Genomic DNA, 18,177 nt, shown 5'->3' with positions numbered 1-18,177 from the left:
TGTAAATGTCTTAATTTAATTGTGGAATCATGTGAAACCATTGATGCCATGGCATTGTGCAAATCCACTCTCATTCATGCAATAAAATTAAAGGAATTTGCCAGCTGGCAAAGCTCCTAGTGACTGACACAGCCAAAGATCTTCCCCTGTTCTCAGCACTGGTGAGGGCACACCTGGACTCCTGTGCCCAGTTCTGGGCCCCTCAATTCAGGAAGGATGTTGAGGGGCTGGAGCATGGCCAGAGAAGGACAGCAGAGCTGGGGAAGGGTCTGGAGCACAAATCTGATGAGGAACAGCCGAAGAAGCTGGGGTTGTTAGGCCTGGAGAAAAGGAGACAGAGGTGACCTTATGCTCTCTACAATTCCCTGAATGGAGACTGTAGAGAGATGGGTCTCGGTCTCTTCTGCCAGGCAGCCTGCAACAGGATGAGAGGACACAGTCTTTATCTGTACTTGGGGAGATTTAGGTTGGACATTAGGAGGAATTTCTTCACAGAAAGGTTAATGGAATGGGCTGCCCAGAGGGGTGGTGGAGTTACCATCCCTGGATGTTTTTAAGGAAAGACTGGATGTGGCACTCAGTGCCATGGTCTAGTTGACATGGTGGTGGTCGGTCACAGGTTGGATTCGATATCTCAGACGTCTTTACCAACCTAATTGATTCTGTGATGTTGTGATTCTGTGATCAGTCCTGTAGCTAACTACTGCTGAACACTATTTTTCTGGGCTTGTAATTGCATGTGATTAATGAAATTTGTGGCGTCAGTCCGCTGTTTTACAGTTATCCGTTATAAATAAAAAAGACTTTAAACAAAAGGCTTTAACGACTCCCTGGTCTGGTCCCTCTGCAGGGAGGGATAGCGGGGCCCCTCCGTGCCCACGGCGGGCAGCAGGTGACACACAGCAGCCCCACGGCTGCTGGAACGGCTGCGGAGCCTCAGCGCCAGGCCTCCATTACGGGATTTCAGGGGGTGGCTGCAAGTCAGTCGCACCCCAAGGGCTCCCCGGGCGCGCCGAGCGGGGTCTGCGGGCCCGCCGCTTCCCCAGGCCCGCCCCGGCCCCGCCCCGCCGCGCCCCCCCCCGGCGCCGCCGCAGCCCCGCGCATATAGGGCCGCTCCGCCGCTCGGGCCGCGCCGCTGCCGCTGCTCCAGGCATGGCACAGGGCTCTACCTCACTATGGCAGCAGCAGCGCGGCACAGCACCCTGGACTTCCTGCTCGGCGCCACAGGTAACCGGCCTGGAAGGCGGCGGGGGGCGCGCACCTTCCCCACCCCACTCGCCCCGCTGGGCGTCTCGCCTGGGCGAGCCTCGGATGAGGCCCGCGCGGGCGCCGCCTCCCCCTCCGGCCCTTCCCCGGCGTTCCCGCCGGGCCGTGTTTGTCCCTGGTACCAGCCTCTGCCCCTGGGCAAGCGGGCGGCCCGCTGCGGCCTCCTGCCCAGAGCCCGCCGCCGCGGGGCTGCACCGCCCGGGGGGAGCCAGCGGAGCTGGGCCGGGCCGAGGCGGGCGTGCGGGTTCCCCCGCGGCGGCTCCGGGCGCCCCAGGGCGCGCTTTCCCCGCGGGGGCAGCGGGCGGCAGGCGCCGAACCGCAGGGCCGGGGGCAGGGAAGCAGAGCCTGGCTCTTGGCGAGCGGCCGGGCCCCGGCACCCCCGAGGCCGCTCTGGTGCTGCGGCTGCCCCGCGCTTGAGGCGGGTGCGGGGAGCCGGGCTGGCGGCTGCCGCCGAGCGAGGCGGGAGTGCGGTGTCACTGCGGTGCTGCTCGAACCTGCTGGAGAAAGCGATTAGCGCTGGAGCGCCGGGCTGTGGCGGGGCCTGACCCCGCGGGTATCTGCAGGGGGCACGTTCGGGCCGGGAGCTGCGGCCGCAACCACGTTTCCCGGCGGCCGAGCCCGGTGGGAAGGTTTGGTGGGGGAAGGGGGAGCTGCCGTGGGCGCCAAAGCGCCTCGCTGAGTGCCGGGCCAGGCCGCGGGCCCGGTGTGGCCTCCTGCACCCAGCCCTGAGCCCGCCTGCCCCGTGTCGAACCCCTTTCTCCTGCCCAGTTTGGCGTGAAGGCACTTCCCTGCATCCTTGCAAAGACAAAATCTTGTGAAAGCTTCGTTTAAGAAAGAGATTCCTGACCACAGGAGCTTTGCTGCGAGCTGTGCTCTTTGTGGCATTGCTGCATGTGCACTTCGGACAGCCGGGAGCAGGAAGGGGAAGGTGATGCTGCAGTAGTTCCCACTGTGTGCTTTTGGATAGTGTACTGTGGTTTTCACGGTGAAAACCTTTCGGTTTCCCTTTTGCACTGGGTTTTTTTCAGGGTGGGTTAGCCACTGTAATGGTGACCTAATGGCAAATTAGATAGTGCTGCTATTTTCCTTGCACCTTGTCTGACTAATCTAGTATGAGCAGAATTGGTAAGCTAGACCAGTATAAAAACTAGTTTCAGAGAAACCAACCAGCCCCCACAGTGGCTTCTTTGTTAATGTAGTTCTCTGAACTACCATGGGTTCAGGAGTTATAACAATGACTGACTTCTGCAGAAGGGTCAAAATTGCCAGGGATAAGGTAGATGCTTTACCTATGGCTTATTTATTGAAAATAAGCTATAGGTATGTTAGATCCTCTATATTATGAAAAGCAATGCTGTTAATTAGAGAATGTGGTAAGGACCTTAACAATTACTTTGATTTTAGGTAGGCTTTTCCACTTGCCTTTACTTTTGAGGGCAATGTTTGCATTGTTGTCTGACCAAAATGGGTGTACCTAAGTGGGGATGGGTCGATGGACCCACTGTGGAAGTGTTGCTGTGTAGGTCAAAGGAAGGAAGAAGCATTCTTCTCTTCTTACACTTGTCTCAGCAAAACAGACATCTTCTGTGAGACATGAAGAACTTTCAGCAGTGACAGCTCAGTAGTTGGTTTGTACTTCTTATGTGGAATTTTCCCTCTCATCTAGTGTTTATGGTGCAAAGCTCAAAGGAATCATCTAAATAGAAAAAACTGGTGAATGTGCATGTGTAGATTGTAGCACAGGAGTTAAACCTTATAGCTTAATCATAGATTGTTAACTAATTGAGGCTTTTTTCTCTCAAAATCAGGTGGTCAGTTAGACTTCTGAATGGTCTGGAATGCCATTAAAATAGCATTTAATAAAATTAAATGTGTGGTTTTGGACCTTCAGATCTTGTAAGGATAACATTTTTCTTGGTCTCAGCTAAAGCTGTTGCATCTTATGGAGAAAGCAGAATCTGTAAACTTGGTAAATGCACAGTCCTTTTACCTTAAAACATTAGCTGTGTCCTTGTTTTTTACAAATGTGTATTTTTGTATAGGTAGTAGTATAACAAAAGTTGCCAGCTTATCATGGATGGGTTAAATGGGGCCTTAAGTGTTCTCTACTTCCAAGTTCCCTGCCATGGGCAGCCACACCTTGGGCTAGGTCCATTTGCACTGAACCACATCCAGCCTGGTGTTGAACACTTTCAGGGATGTGGTATCCACAGCTTCTCTGGGCAGTCCATCCCAATGCTTCACCCCTCACAGCAAAGAATTTTTTCCTAACATCTAACGAAAAAACCCTTTTCTCTTTCAGTTTGAAGCCATTCCTCCTTGTCACTCCAGGCTCTTTTTCAAGTTTCTCTAAAGCCTTAAGCTCCCTTCAGGTACTGGAAAGCTGTGATTAGATCACCTCAAAACCTTCTTTTTCCATACTGAACAATCCCAATTCTCTCAGCCTTTCCTTGGAGGGGAGATTCTCCATCTCTCTGAACATCTTGAACTTGGTCATCTCTGGACTTGAACAGCTCCATGTCCTTCCTGTGCTGGGACCCCAGAGCTGGAGGCAGCACTGCAGGTGGGGTCTCACCAGGGCAGAGGGGCAGAATTCCCTTCCTCAGCCTGCTGCCCTCAGTGCTTGGGATGCAGCCCAGGACAGTGTTGATTTTCTGGGCTGCACGTGCCTGTTGCTGGGTCATGTCCAGCCTCTCACCCACCAGCACCCCAAGTCCTGCTGGGCAGGGTCACTCTTGATCTGTTCATCCCCAGACTTTGTTGGTACCAGGAGTTGCCCAGACCCGGGTGCAGCCCCTTGCACTTGGTCTTGTTAAATCTCATGAGATTCCCATGAGCCATTTCTCAAGCTTGTCCAGATGTGTTTGGATGCCATCCTATCCTTCAGGTGTGTCAACCAGACCACTCTGCTTGGTGCCATTGTAACTGATCTTTGTCTGTGCCATTAATGTAGATACTAAACTGGTCCCAGTATGGAGCCCTGAGGGGCACTTCTTGTTACTGATGTCCACTGGAACTCTGAGCCACTGACCAGGACCCTCTGGATGTGACTGTCCAACGATTTAATTGTGCACCAAACAGTTCACCCACTGAGTCCAGCTCTCACCAATTTGAGGGAGGGACGTTGTGGGGGATTGTGTCAAAGGCTTTACACAAGTCCAGATAATGGCATCTGTACTTTGTAGAAAAGTTGCACAATAATTTGTTTCATTGCAATGCATCTTCCAATAACTGCACATGGTAATTTTATTTCAACCATGTATAATGACTCTCAGAACCAAGCAGATTATTTAAAAAAAAAAAAAATCTGTATATGTTTCTCACTGTTGACTAGTTCTAGCATAGCAGCTATCCAAAGGCATCACTGTAATTGTCTACCATCAAGACTGCATAAAGGCTGAGATGTTAATAGTTCTCTGGGATCTGTTTATTACTTTGTTCTCTGGTATGTGTCTCTTGTCTTTATCCTCAGTCTTCTGAGGCTCTCTGTGGGTGAAGGATGGAGGCTCTTTGTCGCTGCAGGGACAAGATCTACAGGATACCGCTCTGCATGAGGAAGATGGGATTTTGTCATGTGTTAATACTTGTGCAGCTGGTAGCAACTGCTTGTGCTGCAGAATGGTGTGGATTTGGTGGGTTGTTCTCACTGGCTGACTTACTTTCACAAACCCTTTTTCAATAAGGGCCCTGGTTTCTTCAGGCAGTCCTGAAGGAGTATTGCACTGTGGAGCTTGTCATGTACATTCTTCAGGACTCAAATGTACTCAGCAAAAATAGTGAGACTGATAACTCTTGTGTAGCCCTTTCTTAGTGTTTGTAGTCATCACTTCCATAAGGTTGTTGGAAATGCCAGCAATGTCAATAAAAATGTGGGTCTGGAGAGTTAGAGAAAACAGGTCCTCTTGTGTTGGTTTGAGATGGGGGTCACAGTATTGCCTTGGGAATGGGGTTGCATGAGATGATTAAAGCCATGTACTTCTGCTAAAAGCTGCCAGTTTGAAAAAAAATTCAATTAATTTTTTGTGTACTACAAAAATCCATAAGACCCTTTTGCCTGTCCATGTGCTGTCCTTGTCTTTTTTTTGTGTACTACAAAAATCTATATACTATTAAGAAAAAGGTCCTTTTACTTGTCCTTGTAACTATTTCCTCTAATTAGGCACCTCATTAGTTTTTTAGGAATAGTCAGTTAAAAATATAAGCAGGGGTGAGGTGAATCTTTTGATAGCTGGTTAGCACAGCCTGAGTTTCAGTAATGGTCTTCTCAAGAGCTGGTTAAATTAGCAACTCTAGAGCTCAGCCCTTTGAACAGAAGTATGTTACTTATCTGTGACCCTGGAGATAAACAGACAGCTTTAGCAGGCAAACAGCATAGTGTTCCCTATCCTAAAATACAAGAAGACTATTTTAACGTTTATAAAAATGGACACAGCTTGCTGGCCTTCTTTAATTTGGGCATAAAAAGCTTTAGTTGTGGTCTTTTTGTTAGTCAGAAGAGATGAATTTGAGGCTCCTCAAGTTACTTAGTTTGAGGGCTTTATTATGAAGGTGTTTACATATTTGATGCCTTATACCTGTAGAGTTGATTTTAGATTTACTGTATGTTGTAAATCTGCTTGCACATGGGAGTTTTTCCATCCATGCATGATTTTGTCAACAAAGCTTTGTTTGCTTGGTTGTTGAGTATTGAATTGATGGATGTTCTTCAGATTTCTCTTAGGGGGTGGGAGGAGAGATAATATGAAGACTCTTGTGAGATTTGCGTTCTTTGCTTCAGAAAGGCAGATTAGGTGGAAATCAGTTTGAATTGTCTCCATGTTTGCTGTTTGGGATTATTGCTGGGGGGATTATAAATAGTATATGGCACAAAGAGTTGTGCCTGTAACGCTGAGGGCCAGGGCACAGGTGAGTGAGCTGGTGAGGAGAGCAGTGATGACCTGGCACAGTTACTGAAACCAGTGCTTAGGAAGCTCTTGGGTGACTTGCACACTCTGGGGATGCTGGAGCTGGAGGGAGTGCAGGTAGGGCAATGCTTAAATTTAAGAAAAAGTTTAAATGAATGTGTGCACATGATCTGATTTTCCTCAGATTAATGTTTTAAGGAGATACAAAGAAGGGAATGACCTTTTGTAGGCTGAGCATCCTCTGTCAGTAGCTTGCTTCCTGTCTGCAGGCTTGGGTCCACTGCTCAATTCTGACACTGCAGGGGGGGAAAAATCTTAACTATTAGGTGTTCTGAGTTACCCTCCTAAATATTCCTTCAGTATTGAAGTTTTTTACTTAGACTATCAAATTGCTAAATATTTGAACTGAATGCAGTTAAAATAATATTTTCATTCCTGTCTTTGTTTGGATTGGAAGTCTTACTGTTCTTCATGGAGCAGTACTAAAGTTTTATGTGCTTATTTTTGGCTGTGTTGATCTAAACTTTTAAAGGGGGGGAAGACTTGAGTTTTACACCTTTTAAAAGCTTTTTGTTGAGTTTCCTTACTTTAGAAATAGTTAAGGAAATGGTTTTCTGAAAGAGCAATCTCCTGGGAAGAGGAGTGTTTAGGGGAGCTAAATACTGTGGGTTGGGGGATGCTGCATTGGCTCTTTCTTGCTATGGTCTCTGAAATCTCTGCCCTAACTTCTACCAGGGAAAACACTCAATGAGCTCAGTTGCTTGTGTTTTGAACTGTCTTGCTGTATTAAAGACAATTTGGAACTGGTGCTGGTTTGCTTTATTGAGCAGATAATCAACAGTTCTAGATGTTGAATCATTGTTCATCCCATACAAAGTGTGGAAATAGCAGAGAATGCAGGAAGAGATGACTGGCATAGAAACCACAAGTTTTCATTCTCAAGTAAGTCAATACTGTGTATAAAGGAGCAAGAAGATGTTGAGTTCAGTATTAGTCCAAGCCTAAGATTATAAATAAAACTAATCAATAAGAGATTTGAGCACTTACCTGTATAGAGATTTGATGTTCTCTGGTAGGTGCTTTTGTTGCTGGATGTACTAGAGGTGCTAGGGCTTTGGTTTTTTTTTCTGAGAGACAGATTTTGCTTTTGTGGCTGGAGCTGGCTGCTGTTAGCTGTAAAAACAAGTATATTTGAACTTCTTGTGAGGGAGTGGTATCTCTGATCCTTGTAGCTAAATTTGACTGGTTCTGTCAAGCATTGGATTGTCTGAAGTGCTGAAGCATCTGATTGCAGTGATAACATGCAGATGACAGGCTTATCTCCTTACCTTATTGATTTATGGTATGTGAACAAAATATGCTGACTCCTTTGCTATGACCTGTATCTGAAGACCATGTAAATAAAGCTTAGACAAGACTCAGATGTCTCTAGAGCTTGCAGCTGTGTTATCAACCTTTGCTAAAGGTGTGTTTGCAATGCAGTTGAGGAATGGGTCTGTTTGGGTTGTGTTTCCTTAGCAGCTCCATGAGTGGTGTGGGCTCAGCCCGTGCCTTTGGGCTGTTGTGAGCTGAGCCCTGCAGGTCTCCACGCTCCAGTTGTGGCAGGCCTGGACGGGGAGCTGGCCTGCAGAGTGTCAGAGCACAAATGGGGCTTGTCAGGAGGTGTTAATGCAGGTATTAATAGCTTTCCATTTTTAGCAGTAACGACTGCTATGAACTCATTGCCTGCTTTTGTTGGTTTCTAGTTTTAAAGATTAAAATACTTTATGACTGGAACTCTGAAAATATAATTATCTGATTCTCCAGCATGATGTCAAGTTCTCAATGGCTGCCTGCTCAGACATGAAGGAACTGTCACCTGCAAAGGTGAAGGCTGATAGTGTGGGAGATGTTTGTTGTGAGGTTCATGGTTTGAGGCTGTAGAGCAAATTCTTGCTGGAAATTAAGACTGCTTTTGACACATCAGTATTTCCCATTTCAGATTTCTCTGACCATGCCTCTTAAATATCAAAATCCTTGAAAGGAGAGGAAAGTATATAGGACAAGTATCATGCATAATAGTTTTCTAGAAGATGGTCAGGTCATAGGTGATTAAAGTGGCTTGAAAGATGTAAGTGACCAGAAGGGCTGATATTATTTGGGCATGCTGAGGTTCTGTTACCAAGTGTGTTTTCTTCTCTACAGCTTTTTTTGTGTGGAAAGTCTGCAGGTATTTCAACAGATGCTAAGGTTTAAAATGTGAACAGTCTTTGTATATGCCAGTTGATGGACTTCAATTGTGTGTTACTGGGAGACAGATGAAGTTTAAGGCATTGAAACTGCAATTGTTGGTACTAAGGCTCAAGTGGAGGCCTGTGTTGTTTGGGATTTTTTTGTAGTTTGGGATTTTTTTGTAGTTACCAGAGAATTGCTTTGTGGTCTGTTGTGCACCTTTCCAGAAGATGGGCATATAAAAGTTAACTGTAGTAGGATGCCAATCATTACTAACTGCAATTAGATGCCAGATATAGGAGAATACTTTAAAAGCATATATTTTATTAAAAATAGAGAAAGAAATAATTTGTAAATATCAGAGTGAATGGGGGAGGCTCTACTAGTGATTGAAAATATGGTCCCTAATGTACTTCCAGGCATGATGGTCTTCTAAAATTTTGCCAAAAACGAACAAGGGAAAACCCTTCTCACAGGTCTCTGTGGTGGATTTTTTTAGTTTTCCATGATATATTGTTCTGCAGGAATCATTGGGAGTGAGCCTTTAGATATTGATGAATCCACAAGCAGAAGCACCCTATCTTTTCACAGTAAATTAGATTTTTTGATAGCCCTGATACAGCAAATCAAGAAGAGGAAAGGTGAAGGAATAACTTATTTTTTGTGTATTTATTCCATTATGGAAGTGATAGATTTCATAGGCCTGTATTTGCTGAAAACTTGAGATCTTTCAAGGGAATTCTCCCTTGAAAGTGATTAGGGAGCTAATACCAAGGTGGTGGTAGTGCAGGGGAGGAGAGAGTGTTGAATTCTCCTTTTTGTAGCTGGGTACTGTTAATGCTTTAAGAGCTCATTGTGATCATGGTTGTTTTACCCACAATTTCCTACAGGACCCTTGGATGCACAGAGTGACTCCTATTGGCTCTGGTGATCTCATGGAAGTGCCAGTGAGTTCGTGCACTTGCTGATGTGACACAGCATAGCTGCAGTTACACAGTATAGCATTTGTCCTTCTTCACTGTGTAGCTGGAAATGCTTAAAAATAGGAGTGGGGGAGGTATTCTGTGGAAACTTTTGGAAAAAGCAGCCTTCTACTGCTAACCTTGTGTAATACATATTACAATAGAGTGTGCACTAGGAAACTTGCTGATCTGTTTTCTTGTGAATGAATGAGTGGTAGATGACTATTTCCACCTGCTGCCCCCTTAAGCCTCATGCCATACATGATTTATTGACTTCTGTGTCTAAGTCAACATAATGAGGATGGTCCTCATGGGTGCAAATTGATTGAAAGGAGTAATTTTAGTATAATTTTCTGCTTCCTGCTGTTTTCTTCTTTTGCAGAGCTGGCAAGGACAAAACAAAGGATTTTTCCTGTATGCTTGTTCTGATGGGAGACTTTAAAACTTAATACCCAGAAGATGTATGTTGCTAAAGCCAGTTGTTATTCATTTGCATCTGTTAACATGTCAGGAAAAAGCTACCTGCTTTGTGTTGGGCAGTTATGAAAGCAGGGCTCTTGGGGTGTGCTTGGAGGGTGTACTTTCATTCTTGTGAGGCGTGGGGTTATCTTGTTGGAAGACATGGCTCAGCTTAGGCAGCTGTTGGCATTCTGACTTTAGTTGAGCCTGTGATATTGCTCTGAAAACTTCTCCAGATGTCTGTTTAAACACCAGTGTGCCCTGCTCACTCTTTTTCCATGCAGATAGATCCTTTTAACTAGCACAAAATAATTACAATTAAGTTTTCTAGTTCTAAGAAAAAGATTGCCATGCAGGAGTTGATGTCTAAGTGATAACAAGTTATCTGCAAATTATTATGTACTGCTCTACCTGGTCACATACAATGGAGAGGGGGACATAGGAGGAGGAGACAGCTGCTGATTTTCCAAAAACTGTTGTGACTTTTAGCTTTTTTTTTGTTTTTATTTCTGTTTTCTCAAGTGCTAAAAAAATCTAGAACATACTAAATACATGGGAGCCTGAAGCTTCTCCTTAGCTCTGGATTTTTAAAGCTTATGAACAATTTGCTCACCAAACATTTCTGCAAACCTCTTAATTTTGCAATTTTTTCATGGTTGAGATTGAGATACAATATTGGCATTGGAAAACGCCTTGAATCAGTCTGTGGATGAGATTCCCTGTACTCGTGTGAGCCTGAGGACACTGTTTGCAGTTAGAGGTGGTGGTGGAAAGGGCTGCCAGTTTGCCTGTGGTGAGCTCAGTGGCAGAGCAGTCAGGTGTGCAGCTGTAGCAGGTTGGAGGCACCCCCTGCTGCTGCTCTGCTTGAGCTGCCCCTGGACCTCAGCTGGCCAGAAATGAATCTCTTCTGTCAGGTGTCTTCCCTTCATCACTTGTATGTGGTGCCCTCCCACCCTGTCTCTGTATTCCCTTTTCCTTTAAGATTTTTAAAGAAGAATGGGAGTTGATAGGTAGGGTGCCTGTGTGCAAGGATATCAGACTTGCGAAGCACAAGGATTGATTATGTTGAAACAACCTAAACAGCTCTGAACTGAAACAATATGGCAGCACTTCAGGTTGCTATTTATTCTTAGCATATTCTGCATCTTGATTCCTAATGTGTGCTAACTCTTTCATGTATTCTTAATGAAACACTTAGTTTGATTTGTTTTCTTCACCTTTCTCTACTGAATATTTTAGCTGCCAAGGGAAAATTCATCAGTTTCTGAGTCATATATAAGTGCTTTAATGTGTTTGATTGTTTTGGTTATGCTATATTCTCACTTGCTAGAAGAAATTATTGAAAATCAGGGTAAGAAAAGTTTGAAGTTGCAAGTGGGGTGCTTTCAATGAGAATTAATCTGTTCCCATAGTTTACTGAAGTTTTGTTAATTGTAGGGCATGAAGAAATCTTAATCCAGAATATTTTTAGAGGTAATCTGGCTCAATAGCAAAGGATTCCAACACTGAGCTCAAGTGTCAGGATGGAACTGATGCATGAGTCCAGACTTGGTCCTTACAGCAACTCTGGACTTTGCTCTCATGTTCACACATTAGTGTCAATTACTGACTGCTTTGCTGCTCAAATTCAGAGGAACATCTGCAACTGCTGCAAATCTTCTCCTCAGATGTGCTGGGGTTCAAAAATGTTCTGGCTAAACTAGGCATTAACTCTCTTGAAAAAATACATATATTTCAAATCCAGTAGATAGTGAGTTTTGTTCCTGTTCTCTAAAGTTAACACTCTGGGCATTTTTCATTATTTCTGGCAAATAATTATCAAATGCCTAAATCAGTATTTTATACTTGGTATCCAGAGTTTGCTTCTTTTGTTCCTGAATAACCAAAAGTGTAATGACTACTTGAATACACATTTAGATGTAGATTCAAAGGTGCTCCTGTTATTTGAATCACCATTGTCCTATTTGCTTATCAGTGCTTGATAAGAGCATATCTGAGCTTGGAGTGAGGTGGTGACAAGTGGATTTGGGTGAGATATCCTGAGATCACTGAAGCTTCCTGATGCCTTCAAGCAACCACTTAAGGCCTCAAACATTTTATAAGGGAATCTCCAACTTGGGAGAATTAATTAGCCCTCCAAGGCAAATCTTGTGTGGTATAACTAAAAGGATACCTGGTGAAAGAGCATGTTGTTGTTTTAATTTCCTAAAGTTAATAGCATAATAGGGAGAGCTTAATCAAGCTTGTGCCTGGGTTCTTAGCAAAGAACTTTGTGGCTGAGTGATGAGCTGTATGCGAGGGGTTGATCTGTTCATGGAGCAGAAGAATACCAGTGATGATTTGTCCTGCAGTGCCTGCCAAGATGCACCTAGCAGGATTCCTTAAAGCTGTTGAAAACAGGCTAAATGTGTTATGAGTACTTCAGTCTTTCAGTCAGTTTGCCCTCTTGCTGCTGAGTCTTCCAGAAACTGCAGAAGTGAGGTGTTTTGGGGGTTGGTTGGACACTGGTTCAGTTTGAGTCTCATGTCATTTTACCCTTGCCCTTGGAGGGTATGGCATGTGTGAATAAACAGGGTTTTTAATGTTTTTGTGCTGGTGGCTTAAGGAGTAAGTGGTGGAAGTAGGCATTTATTGTGAAAAAGATGGAGAAAGTAAAGGAGTTGGGCAAGGAAACAAATGCTGCTGGGGAAGTGGGGACTGCATGTCTGAAGTGACAGAAATTCTTTGTGCATGTACTGGCATTGGAGCAGCAGCTCTTACCTTCTCCAGAAACGGCTGATGCCTGCCAGAAGCTGCAAGTTCAAAGTGAGCCTTGCAAAGTTCCCTTGCCAGTGCAAGGCAGAGATTAGAACCTGTTTAAGCGTTGTGGCTCATAGTTATGGCCCCATTTATCTATTCTTTTGATGTCTGAAAAACATGTTGGTTTGATTGCTGGCCCACTTATTACTGCTGTAACCATGGTTACTGGGCAGACAAGCTGTGTACTCTGAGCCTTAATGCCTGTGCCCTGGTAGAACCTGACACTGGATAGGAGTCTAAAATCTTACTGCTACAGATGATGCATATTTTTACAGAAAGGTAGGGGAAGGAAGAAGTTTCATGGTGATAGTGGACTGTGGTGTTTCACCAGTGGTGCTCCTGACTAAGAAGGAACCAGCAGTTAAATAATTCACTGTGGTCTAGCAGAATTTGGTTTTGTTGGTCCTGTCTGCCTTTAGCTTGCAACATGGAGTTGAGTGAGATTTAGAAGGTGAAAAATAAATCTATCTCAGAACATACATCAAGATCTGATAGAATGAGTAATAAGCAAAGCCTTCCAATGTCTATTAAATATCCTTGGCTACTGGGGAGTTGGCTTGCTCTTGGTTTTGCTTGAAGAAAAGTAAATACTCTGTCAGTTACTTCAGTCTAGCTGGTTGAAACATTCAGGGGTAGTTCAAGTCTGGGGTTTATGGATGGGCAAACATAAGTTTCAAGCAGTCAGATTTTTAGTTTAGTCTGCTGTGGAGTTGCATAGAGATGATTGATTGAGGAACTTAGATTTATTTGGTATGGATCTTTTTTCAGTTCTTTGTAGCTTGTACAACTCTATTTTATCCTGGAACTATTGCTGATTATGTCTGCTGGCTACCTGTACTGGCTTCCAATGTAAATGCATTTTGGGAGCAGGGGTAAAACAAAATAAGTACCTTGGGAATAACTCTTGAAGAAATTCACAATGGGGAAGATTCTGTGCTGGAGTGTTTGGTTGTAAGCTGTGTCTGCATACTAAGGTCTGTGTCAGGTGATATCTCTGGTGAAGATTCTAACTCCTGGTTACACTGTTGCCATATTGCATGACCGTGGTGGCTCAGTTCTGTGTTTTGTGAAGTGGAGGTAATGCTGCTTGCCTTCCAGGGACGGCCTGTAAATTAATGTTTTATTAGACCTCCTCACTGACACCGGTGGGCGATGTCTTTCCAGTTCTGTTCTTGTTCTGCTAAGTGCGACTTTAGAAGCATCCTCCCCTAATTCACCTTGTCAACTCCAAAATAAATGGGCAAAGCTTGCAACTTGTTTTTGAGACACTTATTTGAAGAAACTAAAATTGTTCATTAAAGCCATGTTGTGGGTAACAAAACCCCACAAATCTGTATAGCAAACTTGAGACTTCTGAATTTAGCATATTCTGACTGAATAAATACCTTTATGGACAAATTGTAGCTTGCTTTTGAAGGTAGTTGTACCAGAGTAATGTCCGTTATTTCCAACTGAATTTTTGTGTGCTCTTCTGAGAGTTCTCTTCCATAATATCATGAGGATTTCAACTGGGGACTTGCTCTGGCCTGGATGTTAGAAAAAAGGATGTTTGTGTAGGGCTAGGGTGGATAGGTTAATCTTCAATGCCTTTGTAGTTATCCAGTATTATGGCTTAACTTTTTTTGAGGTTTCTTGTCAGTGTTGTGGGGTTTTTTAGGATTGCTGTTTGTGTGTTAAATGATTTTAAAAGAAATTATGTGAGTAAAGATTTGTGTGGATTGTGATATAGTATATGATCAATAGTAGCTGTAATAAAAATACTCTGATTACATCCATAGCGGATAACAATTTTTGCTCAGGTGTGAAAACTGATTTAAAGTTGTTTGGATACCCATGCACAGAGAAATATCTCTTGGAAGATGAGAATGGGCAGAAGAGAAGATACATGAAAGTGTGTTCAAATGGTACTTAAAAAAACAATTAATCCAGGCTTCCAGGAGAAACTTTCCAGCCTCTAGAAAAAGGCAGAAGTAACTTGAGAGGAAAATTCTCACTGATTCTTTTTTCTCTCTTAATCTTGCAGCTGATTGTAATGCCGTTCTTAAAGCTCTACAGCCCATTTTTCAGGAGCAGGGAATGACAGAAACAGTTCATAACTGGGAAGACCATGGTTATTTAGTAACCTACATCAAAAAAAATGGCAGGTGAGTGGATTTTTCTTTTGATTATGTCTCTGCTGTCCTTCCTTTAACTATTTATTTCTCCCTCTTGTAGTCTTGATAGGGCAGGCTATCCTTTTATCAGCCTTGTGGATGCAGTAGCTATGATAAAGCAGAATATTGTTTCTAATCTGGACTATGTCATTTTGCAGTTTGGATATCAGAAGGTTGAACTGGTCAGTCTGATCTGTGCCATAGAATGGTGCCTTGGTCTCAGCACTAGTCCTTCCAGATGCAGGAAAGCTCAAGTCAGTTCAATGTATTTGTAATTTTCTGACCATTAAATATGTCCAAACGTGTTGGAGTCTAACCTTGGCATGTGAACAATGACAGCTTTGTGTCTGTCTGTATTTACATGCTGTTCTATGCTTCAAATTCTCAAGCAGCTTCTGAGGTAATTAACAGCATGATAAGGGTGATTGGTGTCATTAGTGACACAAAAGCTGAGTCTGCTGGGACAAACTGATAAGCAAAACTACATTCACTTTATTTCCAGATGCTGCTTCACAGTTAGTTGATTATGGTGTACATTAATCTGGTCTATTTATAACTAACTACCATGGTTTTATTGCACTAAATTTGTTTATCGTTATTCAGTTACTTGCTCTTGTCATAATTGTGGCAGCTGCTGCTTTGGGGTTGCCTGTTTTCTTTTTGCTGGTCGGATTTGTTGTGTTTGGTGGTTTGTTCTGTTTGTTTGTTTAATTGGGATTTTTTTTGTGGGGGGTTTTTGGTATCCAAACTAAGGTAACAAGTAAGTGGATATGAGTAGTTCTATGTTTATCATTCTCACTTGTGCTCTATGAAGTTTTTATTATATTTCAGTTAGCTTTTCAAATGTGGCACTGGCTTTTTCTGCTCAAAATGACTTGTTTTTTATACTTGATGTGTCTAGAAAAATCTGTTAGTTGTATCTTGCTTTTGTACAGCCTTGTTTATTTTGTCTTTAATTACATGTGCTTTATGTTCGTCCTGAATAATTTGATCAACATTGCAGTTCTGGTAACCCTTTGAGTCGGTGAAAATATAGCAAAGTTGGTAATTTTCTTCCTCTGTAATAGTTGGTAAATATCCTTCCTCTCTATTGTTAAGCTTTCATGTAATTCTAAAAAGATAATATCAAGCTTTTACCAACTCTGAAGAATTAAAAGATATTACTTTAAAGTAAAAAGAAGTTAGAAGATTAAAAGGTTGGTTTTATGATTACATGGCCTCATGTTGCTTTTCTGCATTTCCTTGAGTGTTAGAAGTATATGAGATGTGAATTCTCAAATTGGGTTTTCTTTGCAAATTCATCTGATCATTCTCCTTAAGATGATGGCCTCTTCTAAAGGAGCAGTTTCAGAGTTAAATTGCCTGTCTTTTGATGTGTTCCAGGAACTTCCTAAAAAACAGTGTTTTATTGCATAACTTTTCCAGGACATAAATGAACTGGCACCTGGAAGCATCTCTGAGAAAAGCTCTTATAGAAACCTAAATGTTACAGTATCTGACTCGATTGCTCTTGTTACACTGTCAGCTGAACACATGCATAGGGGAACTTTCTGTGAGTTTTGGGACCTCAGCAATTTTGTTTCCTCTGGTTATACAACAAGCCTGAATACTTATTTTTTTTTAAGGTAGTCCTAAACAGTATGTTTCTGCTAGTGTAGTTTGTATTTGTTTGATGTAGTTTCAGTTAACTTAAACAAATGAGGTTGTAAACCCATAAAACCCAACAGACTGGACAGTTCAAAAACCTTGCAAAACAAACAGGTTTTACAAATTGTGAGAATGAACCGATGAACGTATGGATTTCAACTGACTAAATAATTAAAACAGACCTGCCTAGTTCTGTTTTAATACCAGCAAGTTTGTCTGCACTTATCTTAGTGCCTTAAAATATCATACATTTTAATTAGCATAAAAATATTACCTTACACAACTAGGAAGAAAGTAGCCAGGGCATGCAGGCTTTTCCTCTTCTTGCCTTGCAAAACAGGGAGTGTTTTGCAAGGCAAGAAGAGGAAAACCCTGCATGCCCTGGCTTCATTTCCAGCAGCAGCTTGTAGTAAAACTTGGAAAAAAGACTTGTGATGTAGGTATGTCAGGAGCAGCTCTTGTAAGGATGACTGGCTACAACTTGTTACAAGTTCCCTAGAAGGAGAGATGGAGAGGGTGCTGTGAGTCAGGGTTTGTGAGCATGTGCACACAAATATGTTTTTAGCCAGCCAAAGGTGACTGAGCCATTGCAAGACAGATGTGCAGTTGATATAACAAGCTGGGTACTAATCCCTGGGAAAAATATCTGAGATGAGATAGCAATGTGTTGCTAAACAGTGTCTGTACTCCAGAGTTTGCTGAGATAACCCCCATAGCCTGCAGGGTGTCCTGTGCTGCACTCCGTGGAATTGTGGGCCCTGCTGTTGACAAAGCTGTCTCTGACAAAGCCACCAAGTGAACAGCTCCATGGAGGGCTGTGCTGGTGGAATGAATTGGAGCTGATTTGGGGATTAAGACCTGCTTTCCTGTTGTCATTACCAAAGCAACAGATCCCTGTTCTCTTTTGTCCAAAGCTAAGCAAGCAAAAGTCATATGTGGCAACTCTACCTGGTCCATTTACTTCGTGATTTGTTCTGACAAAAAACCTAATTGAGGGAGGTTCAGCTGAAGATATTTACTAATGGGGTTGTCAACACAAGGTCTGGAGTGGGGCAGGGAATGGCTCACTTGAGCCACTCAAGTTCTCTGAAGTGGTGGGGATGGATGCACTCCTCTGTGCTTTGCCAGCCCCCTTGCCCAAACTCTGCTTGGGGAGCCGTAGCATGTGCCAGAGCGGAGCTGTCTCTTGAGTTTTGAGTCTCAAGCAGTCTTGTTTTTCTGAGCTCTGTGTTTCTTCAGCTGTGTATTTTTTAGATTCCTTCTAGAGTGGTTTGTAGGGTCACATTAAGCAGCATGCTTTTACTGAAGTGTCACTATCTTGGACTAAACAGTTAAAAGTTAGCTTTAAAACATGTGAAATTTTTAGCTTATATAATGTATATGTGACTTTGTACAAAGTCATACTTACTGCCCAGTATATTTCAGCAGATTGAGAAGTGTTGTTACATCTAAGTTAAGAAGAAAAATCAGTGAAGCTAATCTTTAGCAACTGATATCTTCTCAATTAATGCTTTGTTTTAATCTCATTACTGCTTGTGAGCAAGTAGCCTTTTATTATACTGTACAGAGCTATCAGAGTTTTTTCCTTGTAAATCTGTGCTCAGTCTTTTGTCATGTTCCATCTTGAAGTTCTTCAATAACCCCCAAAACCTGAAACTTGAGTCATGGTTTCTACAGTAGAAGAGTATCTTTTAGAAAAGCTTTGACCTCCTTTATAGCACACATCCATTTTTAACTTGGGTGTCTGAATTCTTGCTTAGAGAAGTATAATTCTAC

The 18,177-nt window shown here is 43.1% G+C and overlaps 1 protein-coding gene across 1 annotated transcript in view; it reads left to right on the top strand.

Moving 5' to 3' along the window:
* Positions 1-1,050: 1,050 nt before the first annotated feature.
* The window catches only part of SMS (spermine synthase), a 41,209-nt gene continuing 24,082 nt past the window's right edge, over positions 1,051-18,177 (top strand). Inside the window, exons 1-2 of the mRNA XM_074534623.1 lie at positions 1,051-1,227; positions 14,625-14,745. Coding sequence (XP_074390724.1) covers positions 1,176-1,227; positions 14,625-14,745 — 173 coding nt within the window. The 5' untranslated portion in view covers positions 1,051-1,175. The remainder of the gene's footprint in view (positions 1,228-14,624; positions 14,746-18,177) is intronic.

Source organism: Zonotrichia albicollis, chromosome 2 (assembly GCF_047830755.1).
Source record: "Zonotrichia albicollis isolate bZonAlb1 chromosome 2, bZonAlb1.hap1, whole genome shotgun sequence".
NCBI classification, from domain to species: domain Eukaryota; kingdom Metazoa; phylum Chordata; class Aves; order Passeriformes; family Passerellidae; genus Zonotrichia; species Zonotrichia albicollis.
Note: the sequence above shows the minus strand (reverse complement) of the source record. Positions and strands in the feature narration are given on the sequence as shown.